We start from the raw sequence: 12,189 nt of genomic DNA on the forward strand, positions 1-12,189 counted from the left end.
GAAATTTTATATAATCAATCATATTAAATCGATATCAAAGTCAATAAATAATGTACAACCCAAAACAGACGGCCGAACTGACGTGACAATGACATTTGGCGCGCTAAACATGGCGGATTTTCGGCCTCATTAGACGGAGACGGAGATATTTACGTATATTCATGTTTCATTTTATGTACGCACTGAAATACTGTTATATTGTTTTCCTGCGAGTTAAAGTGCTGAGTAAGAACGAGATAGATATATGTTTATGTATGTGCCTTCAAAATGGGTGCTATTTATATAAGCAATTGTACGTATAGAACAATATGTCGTGTCCCTACTATATAGTAGGTCTATGGTAACTACCTACCTACTTAATATAAATTAGCGATGTGAACCGATTACAATTTCTGGCTCCGGTTTATTACCGGTTTTTTTCTCAAAAAACCGGTTTTTTAAAGGTATTTTTAGGTTTTTTCCATAAAGGCTAAATAATCACTAAATTTACGTGCAAACGAAGAGTTTTCTTCATACAATTAATTAGGTGAGCATATTTTATATGGGCTTTTAACGATCATATTAAATTATCCAATAATAAAAAGCTTTTTATTTTTGATCTAATACTATTGTATTAAATCAAAATTGTGATGCCAGAAGCATAGTTGGTCCACTGCGTCATCCAGAAGCCTGCTCCTACTGGATGTTAGCACGTACCCCGACGTCGAAAACAAACGTTGGGAAGGCACAGAAGTTGCTGGGACTGATAGGTATTTAAATGCTATTTTGTTTAAAGGCCTTAAATGACTATTGCTCATCCAAAAAGTGCCAACAATTTCGGTGTGGTTTCCTATGGCGGCTTCAGTCTCAATATACATTCGCACTATATTCACTGCGGCCGCCGTGGCGTTCGGAATAATGTAATGTACTGTTTTGTCAATGTAATGCACGGTAATTTGAGTCTGAAACACGGTTTTTAGGTAGCTTGTATATTTGATCTGGTAGCACTGGTATGAACTGTGAATGTAACACGTAATTAAAAACCGGTATTCTTAAATAAAAACCGGTGTTTATCGGTATGTTTCAAAACCGGTTTTTCTCCGGTTTTCTTCGAACCGGTTTACATCCCTAATATAAATACATATAATAAGTTTAGTTATTTTGAAAGTACGTAGTATGTACCTAATATTCATTTAATTCAATTAATGATGTTGTACAGTTATTATCTATGCAATACACTCAATAAACGGTTCATCAAACCTAAGCAAAAATAATTTTGAAGCCGGACAAATTGATAAAGCAGTTACTAATACATAAACATACTTTATTAATAAACAATATTCGTCCGCAAATTCGAAATATAATATATAAACTAATAATGAAGCTTGTAAGTATGCAATATCTTCACTAATTTATTCAAAACACTTGAAAAATATGTAAAAGTTGAACTTGAAACACAAAATACAAAAATAATATGAGAATACTATTAGAAGATTGTGTTAGAATTAAACCTGCAGGACGCGAAAACAAACCAAATTGCAGTGGAGTGCTCCATTTGCAAGTAGTTTATTAATATAGTAAATTATTTTACAAGAACAGCCCATACGTTTTTACTGTAATGATATCCTGGGTAGAGAGGCAGTCTCCCACATCCCCACAATTTTTACATACAAATTTGTTTAAGTGATTATTTCATAGTTTTTTGTGATATGAACCTAATACTAGAGACTAAAGGCACCACAAGGTGAATGATACCTCTAAGAATTTGTCCCGCTCTTCTATTGAAGTATTGATTGCTTGGATCCAATGACTAGCCAGTTAAATCGGAATGCATGATTGTGTCTGAACAGAAATAAGTAGAATGGTTTGAAATTGTCATAAATCATTCTATGTGTACTCTAAGATCACAGCTGCTATACAGGTACTATAGGGACAGAAAAATAGGTGTGGCTTTAAAAGACCAGGATGGCTCCACTATTCTGGCATATCTGTTTAATTGAGCATTACCATAAGGACCCCTGACTTATAAATAATATAACAAGTGGTTACCTTAAACAATGTTTGATTTGATTACAGTATTGTTTAAGCAACGATGCAGCGAAGCCTTGCTTTGTGTTGTCTTTCAAAGAGCTCCTCATAATGTTGGATTGTGGGCTGTCATCCCACTCTGTGCTCAACTTCCTACCGCTGCCTCCAGTGCCTAGCACTCGACTCGCATCCCTGCCTAATTACACACCACCACATCACAATGATCCACTCTTGGAAGGGGTATAAAAATTAAGCTTATTACATTTTTTATTATTATTATTTTTATATCAGTACCTAGGTATAAAGTGGTTACTGGAGTCTCTAGTCATGACAACATTATTACCACCACCCACCTTGAAACATGAAGTTGAATTCTCAGTTGTATTGTATGATGGTTGTTCCATTCTTCAAACAAGAGGCAATGACAGCAAAAACAGACAGGATACTGAATCCACCACTAAATATGGTATAGTCAGTATGCTGCTTTAATACTCACAGAATCCTTATTCTCTGGTGAATCCATTAGGTACAGTCTTTAAGCAAAAAAACACATTTCATCAATTAATTGTTTTATATACAAACATTAAATGAATAAAAAACTCAAAACTCCTCATTAAAATAATTTTTAAACTTATCCAATTGTATCTCTCAGGTACATTACACGTACCTTCCAAACTGCATTCAACAGATTTCTGATATAAAAAATCAAAGGGACTCATAATTTAAATCTGACTCCAATGCTATGATTAAAAACCCTATGTCAAATAAGTAGTAACATGTTAAATTTAATGATATTTCTTTATAATAAAAACAGAATCAATATCAGGTCATATTTAAACTAACCCATCTCATTACAGGAACTAAAGGAGTGTTGCGGCAGAGTGTTTGTGGATAGCATGCCTGAGTTTTGTCCGCCTCTCGATAAAGTAGTCGATTTTTCTCAGCTAGATGTAATTTTAATCTCAAATTACACTTGCATGCTGGCCCTGCCTTTTATAACAGAAGATACAGGTTTCAAGGGCCAAGTGTATGCCACTGAACCTACTCTACAAATAGGAAGGTATTCATTCTCTATTCTTTTTATGCCTTCAAAAGTATAATGATAAAAAATATACATTTCTGTATTGTATATATGGTTATAGAGTATATAATAACACCATATTATTGTAAACAGAATATGCTTATTGAAAGTACAGTATCAGCATGGATTGAAGCAGCAGAAAGATGTAATAAAGATAATATATTTGGAGGTTCTACCTGGAGGAGCTGTCGGAGTGGGTGTGCTCAAGCGGGTCGGGGTCGGGCTCGGCCAAGCGTTGGAAGGAGGCGGTGCACGTGCTGCCCGCCCCCCTCGCCGACGTGGTGCGGCCCCGCGCGTGGCGCCGCCTGCTCGCCCCGCACCACGTCGCCCGCGCCCTCGCGCGCGTCCGCGTGGTCGGCTACGACGAGAGGGTCGACCTGTACGGCGCGCTCGACGCCACCGCCGTCAGCTCCGGCTTCTGTCTGGGCTCCGCCAACTGGGTGCTGCGCTCCGCCCACGAGAAGGTCGCCTACGTGAGCGGCTCCAGCACGCTCACCACGCACCCGCGCCCCATCAACCAGGCGGCTCTGCGGGGCGCCGACCTGCTGGTGCTGGCCGCGCTCACGCAGACGCCGGCGCACAACCCGGACCACATGCTGGGCGACCTGTGCGTGCACGCCACCGTCACGCTGCGCGCCGGCGGCTCCGTGCTGTGCCCCGTGTACCCCAGCGGCGTGCTGTACGACCTGCTGGAGTGCCTGTCGGCGCACCTGGACACGGCGGGGCTGGCGCACGTGCCGCTGTACGTGGTGTCGCCGGCGGCCGAGGCGTCGCTGGCCTACAGCAACATCCTGGCGGAGTGGGTGTCGGCGGGCAAGCAGGCGCGCGTGTACCTGCCCGAGGAGCCGTTCCCGCACGCGGCGCTGGTGCGCGCGGGGCGGCTGCGGCACGCGCGGGACCTGCACGACGACTCCTTCAGCGCAGACTTCCGCCAGCCCTGCGTCGTCTTCTGCGGACACCCCAGCCTGCGCTTCGGCGCCGCCGTGCACCTCGTCGAGCTGTGGGCCTGCAACCCGCTGCACGCCATCATATTCACAGGTACGCAGCCCGCTCTCCCAGCTCGAAGATATTTTAGGGGACTATTCCAACGGGTCAAGGACGAGTAAATGAGCACACGGGCTCTACCAGAAAGAATGTGTTAACACTAGTCCTAGCAATAGCAGCGTTTCGCAGAATCTACCACCGGGTCGGAATCGCAACCCAAGAAGCTGAAGGTACTCAATCTACCGCTGAGTTAGTAAACCTAGCAAGTGGGCGCCGCGCGAACTGAACGATAGTCAGCGCGACCAACGCGTCTAGGTACCAAGGTACTTCTCTGTGTAAAAACGGAAGGGATTTTGAACCGCATTGTCACTTATGATGAAAAATGAATTCTTTTTAATAATCGTAAGCCGTCGCCCTGTTAGCACCTTGGCGTTGCCTCAAACGAAAACACCCCTACAAGACTATTAGGGGAGGAGAGGGTTGGAAGTTTTTCAGTCATTAATTTGGTAGCTAAACACATCGCAGCACAATTTCCGACACTTACCAACCAGCCTTCCTGAAGAGCGGTGCCTCCGTCCTAAGAACTGTCATTCGTTTTCGTTTACTACTTAACGTCAAGAGAAGATTTCTAAATTGTTCTAAGACAACAAACGTGATTGGTGTACTCAATGTTTCTCTTAGCTTGATCACCCTAATCGCCCCTACGATGTCTGACGATGGTGTTAATAATTGTCTTCTCCGACAAATAATAAAATGACTTTATTTTTCTGTAAAGTAGCCGGCAATTTTTTTTATTGCCCTTTTAGGCAGATGAGCATACCGCCCACCTGATGGTGAGTGGTTACAGTCGCCCATGGACTTCAGCAATGCCAGGGGCAGAGCCAAGCCGCTGCCTACCGCAAAATTTCGTACCTATTCGTACGTATATACTGTAGATATCAGATATCGATGAACCTGTGTGCGCTAAAATGTTTTCTGCTGTAACCGCTACTGTACCAACACTGTTGAGCTCGGTTAGTTCTCTTTTTAACCTACTCCAAAAACCTCCATTAAGAAATCGAATATCATTAGAGAATGCAAAACACAATTGTTTTTAAATAAATAGTTTATGATAACGAGAGATAATGAACGATAAGAGACACGAGCCGGGCGGCAAGTCTCCGCCTCGCCGCAAAAAATGACCAAATTCCTGTACACTAAACGAAAATTTCGTAGATCCAATATTGCAATAATATGGGCACACTACATTTTATTAAAATGTAAGTATATCGAATCTGAAGCTATTCTATTTGCATTTAATCAATTAGTAGCACAATCGGGCCCGGCCGGGACCTCTTCACGCGATTCTATTTATTTTATTAAAAATATCTATCTATAGAGCCCCACTGTGAGTCGATCAGTCGAAATCCGCAATATATTTTTTTTGTTACTCTTGTATTTATTGTTTATTGTACGCAAGTGTCGTATTGCAGAACCGGACTTCCCGTACACGGAGGCGCTGGCCCCCTTCCAGCCGCTGAGCATGAAGGCCTTTCACTGTCCCATCGACACGTCGCTCAACTACTCGCAGGCCAACAAGCTGGTGCGCGAGCTGCGGCCGCGCGAGCTCGCCCTGCCCGAGCAGTACGCCGCGCCCGGGCCCGCCGCCGCCGCCGCGCGCCCGCACATCGCCGCCGACGTGCCCACCGTGGTGGTGCGGCGCGGCACGGCGCGGCGCGTGGGCGGCCGCCGCACGCTGGCCCGCGGCACGCTCAGCGGCAGCCTGGCCGCCCGCCTGGCGCCGCGCGACCTGCGCGCCGGCCTGCGCGCCGCGCCCCTCCGCGCCGCGCTGTCGCTGCGGGACAGCCGCCTGCACGTGCACTCGCCGCCGCCGGGCGCGGGCGGGGCGGGGGGCGCGGAGGCGGGCGGGCGCGTGGAGTGCGGCGCGCCGGACGTGGAGGCGCTGGTGCGGGAGCTGCGGCGCGCGGGCGCGGAGGAGGCGCGGGTGGAGCGCGGCGCGGACGGCTGCATCGTGCACCTGCCGCGCCACGACACGCTGGTGCACGTGGACGCGCACGCCACGCACGTGTTCTGCGAGGCGGGCGCCGACCTGCGCCTGGCGCTGCGGCAGGCGCTGGCGCTCACCGTGCCCACCATATAGCGACGCGCTCCACCCGCGTGCGCGTGTTCAATCTACAAATCGAACCGTCGATAAAATTTAAACAAAAAATTAAATATTCATTTATGAAGTCGTTTATGAACTTTCTCAATATATTTTTAATGTGAAAATCAAAATTTACAACACAGCTTTATTTGTAAAAAGGAAAATAAATGTGTTTATAACGTATCATTTTTAATTTTTTCGAAACCCTCTTGGACATGTGTATAGGAACAACGCCAGGGGTTCTGTACCCCCCGCACGCGTAGCGAGATGTCTTACTCAATAATAAAGATTTTCGTTTCCTCGTGCGACAATCTGCTTTTTGCGACGCCGCTACTGCCATTATGTAGTTTTTAAAAATCTTCCATGTCAGCAACTTTTTGTTATATAAATGGAATGAAGTTGATTTATTTACAGCTAATCGTTTTATATAAAATAAAATGAATCTAAATAAAGCCAGATGAGACGAAATGCAGTAGTGTCAGTACAGCGGCGGCGGGTCAGTCAGACCTCCCTGCCCGGCCGGCAGCCCGCGCACGCGTCACGAGCCGCCGCTGCTACACGCTGCGACCGGGAGAACCCCTAAACTAACAATATTGAACAGGTCCCACAGCCGCGCGCAGCCCCCCGCACCGTGCTCCCTGCCCCCCCTACTCTCTACCCCCGTCGCCCATATCCCGCTGAAAGCCTTTAACACGCCTTTACTTTTATATTTTTGATAATTTAATTCAGCTAGCTTGTCTCACGGGATGTCATTTGTAAATGTCCTCTGAATAAATACGCAATGTTACAATTACTCTACGCCACGCCCTGACCCGCGACAACGTTGCGGCGTTGCTACGTCCACAGCGCGCGATTGAGGTCAGGGCGCGGTCAGGGCGGTTCGCGGATACCGCACCGTCTCACTCGAGGCGGCGTGCGTGCTGGCCGGGACGCCTCCCTGGGACCTGGAAGCGGAGGCGCTCGCTGCGAATTACGCGTGGCGATGCGATCTCCGCTTGGTGGAAGTGCAACCCGGTCGGCGGTGTATCGTGTTCCGACTCGAAAGGCTGGTTCTGGCCCAGCGGGGTATCACGGAACACGAACAGCATCACCCGGGCGACCTGGTTGGGCTGCCGTACCGCGGAGACCGGCGTCGTTGGTCGTCGACTATGGCCTCGACGACCCGTCGGTCGGGCGTCCTCGGGGTGGCGCCGCGTGTCTGGTTGTAGTGTTGACCGCGGAAACACCCTTACTCTGACCGGGTTCTGACCCCGGACGGAGATCGGACGTCGGGTGTAAGAGCGCAAGTCGTTTAGAGCGGTAAGGCCCTAAAATTCCTTGGTCCCGCGGTCTGCTCCCAACACCTTGCAGATCGTCAAGTCCCACATACCCAGCGCACCGCCTAGGCACGCGGATCTCGTAGGAGGTTCGGCCCCCGGCCCGAAAAAAAAGACGGTTTTCTGTTAAAACTGAGAGCCACTCACCTTGAGACATGAGAAAGTGGGTGGCGACATTTACGTTGTAGATGTCTATGGACTTGCGCAACTACTTTACACCAGGTAGGCTGTGACCTCGTCCGCCCATGTAAGCAACAAATCAAAAGAGCGACGCCGGCCGCATCTCGGGTCATTCACAAGGGCCGCACAGAAAGGTTTTTCAGCGTTTACTCGGTGCATTTACAAAGCCCATAGTCTTCGTTATGTGAGCGAAACTAATTCATTACCGTAGGTTTGTGGTGATGCGAGACCTCCAGCGGGCAACACTTACTGCGCCAACAACACTTACCGCGGCGTTGAGTCCGTCCTTCCCTACCAATAAACAAACTGCCCAGCACCGACACAGTAACCAGTTCAACATGTCTCGTCTCTCGACGGGATTCCCGGGCAGTGTCCCGGCTATTCCCACCGCAGCGGTCCGTGTGGTGTCCCGGGGACAGTGGAGCGGACGCGGCTTCGTTCGTATAATTTGTTAAAAAATGTAGTCTCGTTCAATGAAACGCTATTTTACTTCAATCCAGCATTTATTTATTTATAAATAACACTTATACATGTAACAATGAGCTCGCGAGCGCAGAGGGCGCGGGCGGCCTCGTGCAAATATAACGTTAATTAATGCTGCCGGGCTAATTATTAAGATCTTAATTATTGTTTTAAGCTTCATCACTATATTTTATTAAGCAAGTTAACCCCCGGCACCCTTTACAACGGCTTTGTCCGCCGGCGAGCCCGCGCGGTCGCCGCGGACGTGTCGGGCATCAGTCGAAACTAACAGACAAAAACATTTTTGTCAGTTACTGCATAATGCATAGTGGTTAGGGTTAGTTATTTTGACAAACGACTCGTCCGCAGCACGCGGGGCGCGGCCGGAGCCGGGGGGTCGGGGGGGGGGGGGCTACATAGCTGTATGATGTGATGCTCGCGAAACTTGCGAACAATTACAAACATACTTGAACTTTTTTAGTTACATAGACTTTTTTTCTTTCTGGTAACATTAATTATTAAATATTTTAGTGTTTTTGAGGATCAGTTCATTCAAGGCGACACATCGTGGCCGCCCCGCTCTGCCCCGCTATGCACATGGCAGAAGTGAGCGTGTATGTTCGTTCATAAGCCCCGGAGCTGGTCCTCCTGACTCCTGCTCACCGTGCGCCTGCATCATCGCGGGAGATAAATCTCGAACAATACGTGATTTCAAAGAGTAACAAATCTTAAATTCGGTTATTAATAAAAAAATACTTTTCTAGCTTTAAATAGTTTCAGACAGAGTTGTTACATTTGGCAGCTGGAAACAGTTCAGGTACGGGTGCCCAATATTGTAACAATACAACGGAGGCAGCTCAAGTCCCTATATTGTGTTTATTTAAATCGGAAAGTCTATTTTTTACTATTTTTTGAAATTGCTATTTAAAGTTTAAAGTGGATAAAATGATAAATGCGAGATCTTCGGCACAAACACCCGTGCCCGGCCGGGGGCGCCCCCCGGGGTACCGCTGCGCGTCCACTTACTCAATATTTAATGTTTACTGTGAAAATTACTAATTTTGGCTGAAAAGGCGATCGAATGTCTTGAAAACAGTTTTAAAGTCTAATATTTGTTTACTGAGAAATTTTTGTTATTTAATTTTTTTTGAAATAATTCCGTTTCATCTCATGATCGTCGTTGCCGTCCGCAGCTGCAGTGCCCGAGACGGAAGTCCCGCTTCATGTCGCGCGCAATGTAAGGCGAACAACGAGCCGCTGCCTCGCGCTACATTGCGCGCTCGACATACGTGAACATAATGAATGAATAGTTCTGTCGTTTCGCTTCCAGACTCCTTACACCGTTTGTATATTATTTATTATGTGACGTGTTTTAATGCAGTTATATAGTTGTAATAATCCATTTTTGGAATTGTCTGAAACAATCGACTACGACACCACCTTTAAACAAAATTGCATTACGCGGGCATTACAGACATTAATAAAGTAATTAAATTATAAGCTAGTGTGTAAAGCCCAATTTTTTAATTCACGTTAAAGTTGATGAGTTGTGAGTTGTGACTGATCAGATCCCCCAGAGCCGACCCCTCCTGAACTGTTGTGACACTTGACTGTCCCGAAAGTCTTACATTTATTTTTTAATTTGTTCACATTAGACAAGAGCAGAATAATGACTGCTCGCGGTCCTTAGAAATGTAATTAAAAAAATGTAGTGTTGAGATCGAACTCTCACGCGTTGAGGTCCATGTCGGCGAACAGGTCGCAGGTGGTCGCCACGGCCAGCGCGTAGTGCGAGTTGAGCTGCGTCAACAGCTCGCGCTCGTCCAGCATCTCCAGGCGCTCCACGCGCGCGCGGTCCTCGTCGGGCAGCGCGCGCCACACCGCCACCATGTCCCACGCGCGCGCGCGCCCCCAGCCCAGCGTCTGCAGCCGCGCCGCGCCGTCCGCCGGGCCCAGCGCGTGCGAGCGACCCGGCGCCGCCACGCCGCGGCCCCGCAGGTTGCGCGCCATCACCTCGCCGAACTTGTCGTCCAGGCTGCACTGCTCGTACGTGAGCAGCACGCAGCGCGGGAAGGCGGCCGCCAGGTGGCGCAGCAGCGCGTCGGCCGCGTCGGAGCGCAGGTACACCAGCACGCACTCCGCCAGCACCAGCGTGGGCGCGCCCGCGGCGGCGACGCTCAGCTTGCGCTTCACGTCGCTGAGGCAGCGCAGGTCGCACCCCACCAGGTGGTAACCGTCCGAGTGCAAGTCGCCCTCGCGAATTACCACTTCGCCGTCTGGAAAATAATTGTAATGATACATATAGTTTTCTTTTAACTTGGGAGTGGTTTTATTTCGCAACACTTGTCATGGGTGCCTCATTAGTAGCCTGTGGGCAGAACATAATGAATATTGCCATTCTTTATCAGTTATGATGTAGTAATTTCAATTGTATGTAACCTAGCACCTTTGTCAGATTAGTAAGTGTAAATTTGTTATTCAATACTTCTACAATGTTGCTTCAATATTAATAAAAAAAATAGACAACTTTCACATCTATTTTAGGAAGTAGTGCATAATCATCTTATCAGTGCAGTTAGGAAATATTTTTAGTACCATAATTATTATTATAATTTTTTTCTTTATTGCTTAGATGGGTGGACGAGCTCATAGCCCACCTGGTGTTAAGTGGTTACTGGAGCCCATAGACATCTACAACGTAAATGCCCACCCATCTTGAAATATAAGTTCTAAGATCTCCAACCAAAACTCTGGATTAGTCATACATACTTTAAAAACCAATATCAATATGCAAGCCAAGTCACTCATATTGAGTCTACAGAGCTATTATTAACTTTTCAACAAAAAATTTAATTAGTGTCTCTCAAAATGATTGTACAACATCATATACGTTTATAAGGATTATGTACCTTCATTACAAATCTTTTCCAGTAGTGCTTTGTTGCGCTTGATGATATGAGCCTTCTTTGCAGTAACAGCTGGAAAGTCCAACTCTATAAAATTGCCAACTGCTTGGGTCGTGTCCTTCAGTCTCCAGTAAAGAGTGTCGAATCCACAGCCAAGATTTATAATCTGGCATTTAGTATCACATCTCTAAAAGTTTCAGACATTTTTTACTGAGAACAACATATCAATCAATATTGGGACTACCAACTCAGTTATGCAGCTTGCATTACTTGTATCCATGAGAAATAGTAACTACTTATGATATGTTTTTTTTCTTTCAGTAGCTATCTTGACGCAGGTCAAAAATTTAATATGATTGCATAAAAGCTATCCCACACACACAGAAGCTCTAATAATATGTAATGGTATTAATGTGGACTGAGAACACTACAGAGCAAATAGTAATATCATATAATAAAATTAAATTGATGATTAAATTATGCTTCTAAAATGTGCGTTTGTATATAACTAGGTGTACAGTAAGGTATTCCGTGTCTAAACAAACCTCCAAGAATTGATGTATGAACATCTCGACCCCCTTGACCCTGGCGTAGTATCCCCGATTGATCTCTGGTGCTTTTCGGTCAACATGTTTAGCGAAGTATCCAATGTAATCATCCTTCCAGTAGCCTAATTCGACGGCACATCGCTTGCACTCGGTAGCCTCCGTGTTCGTCGCGATTATCGCCTCCTCTTCCGCAGACCATATCCTATTATCCATTCTCTATGTTATTTATCACGATTGAGTTGCCTTTTCATCACCAAATACTCGTAGATATGTGTAATGTTATCTATCAAATATCTAATTTTGGTGTTTTTGTTTGACTTTTCTAATTGCATGTGTAAAAAGATATAGCCCATACAGCCGAATTTTTGGATGAAAAGACCTTTAGTCTATTGTACTAAAAGCAAATGAAAAGTTATGAATTTGTATTCATTGAACCGAATGGCAATGGAATGAAATCCCTTTAATTTTATTCCAATTAAATAAAGTGAAATGACGTAAAGCAATTGTATCATTCTCCTATCCTTTTGCACTCCACTTTTATCTTTCATGACTAAGATGTGTA

The 12,189-nt window shown here is 46.1% G+C and overlaps 2 protein-coding genes across 3 annotated transcripts; one reads left to right on the forward strand and one right to left on the reverse strand.

Moving 5' to 3' along the window:
- Positions 1–1,156: 1,156 nt before the first annotated feature.
- On the forward strand, positions 1,157–6,398 carry IntS9 (integrator complex subunit 9). Its single transcript, XM_089727564.1, has 5 exons — positions 1,157–1,366; positions 2,056–2,247; positions 2,865–3,067; positions 3,258–4,126; positions 5,545–6,398. Exons 1-5 carry the CDS (start codon positions 1,358–1,360, stop codon positions 6,210–6,212), a joined length of 1,941 nt encoding a protein of 646 aa, XP_089583690.1. The 5' UTR covers positions 1,157–1,357; the 3' UTR covers positions 6,213–6,398.
- A 1,797-nt stretch (positions 6,399–8,195) lies between these two features.
- LOC114241043 (leucine carboxyl methyltransferase 1) lies at positions 8,196–12,049 on the reverse strand. Of its 2 annotated transcripts, XM_089727565.1 has the most exons (4): positions 11,625–12,049; positions 11,083–11,266; positions 9,906–10,449; positions 8,196–8,458 (listed from the first exon to the last, which is right to left on the reverse strand). In XM_089727565.1, exons 1-4 carry the CDS (start codon positions 11,838–11,840, stop codon positions 8,449–8,451), a joined length of 954 nt encoding a protein of 317 aa, XP_089583691.1. In that variant the 5' UTR covers positions 11,841–12,049; the 3' UTR covers positions 8,196–8,448. The 2 variants fall into 2 exon arrangements, with proteins under 2 accessions (XP_089583691.1, XP_028027560.2); XM_028171759.2 differs by having other exon boundaries at positions 8,196–10,449; positions 11,625–12,041.
- Positions 12,050–12,189: the final 140 nt, after the last annotated feature.

This window comes from Bombyx mandarina, chromosome 05 (genome assembly GCF_030267445.1).
Source record: "Bombyx mandarina strain Sakado chromosome 05, ASM3026744v2".
NCBI lineage: Eukaryota > Metazoa > Arthropoda > Insecta > Lepidoptera > Bombycidae > Bombyx > Bombyx mandarina.

Coding starts and splice junctions, on each gene's coding strand:
- IntS9 (XM_089727564.1), top strand. Junction 2,248..2,864: donor ATGATCCACTCTTGGAAGGG/GTATAAAAATTA, acceptor ATCTCATTACAG/GAACTAAAGGAGTGTTGCGG. Junction 4,127..5,544: donor GCACGCCATCATATTCACAG/GTACGCAGCCCG, acceptor GTCGTATTGCAG/AACCGGACTTCCCGTACACG.
- LOC114241043 (XM_089727565.1), bottom strand. CDS start 11,840: ATGGATAATAGGATATGGTCTGCGGAAGAGGAGGCGATAATCGCGACG. Junction 11,267..11,624: donor TCATACATCAATTCTTGGAG/GTTTGTTTAGAC, acceptor TGAAACTTTTAG/AGATGTGATACTAAATGCCA. Junction 10,450..11,082: donor GGAAAAGATTTGTAATGAAG/GTACATAATCCT, acceptor ATTATTTTCCAG/ACGGCGAAGTGGTAATTCGC.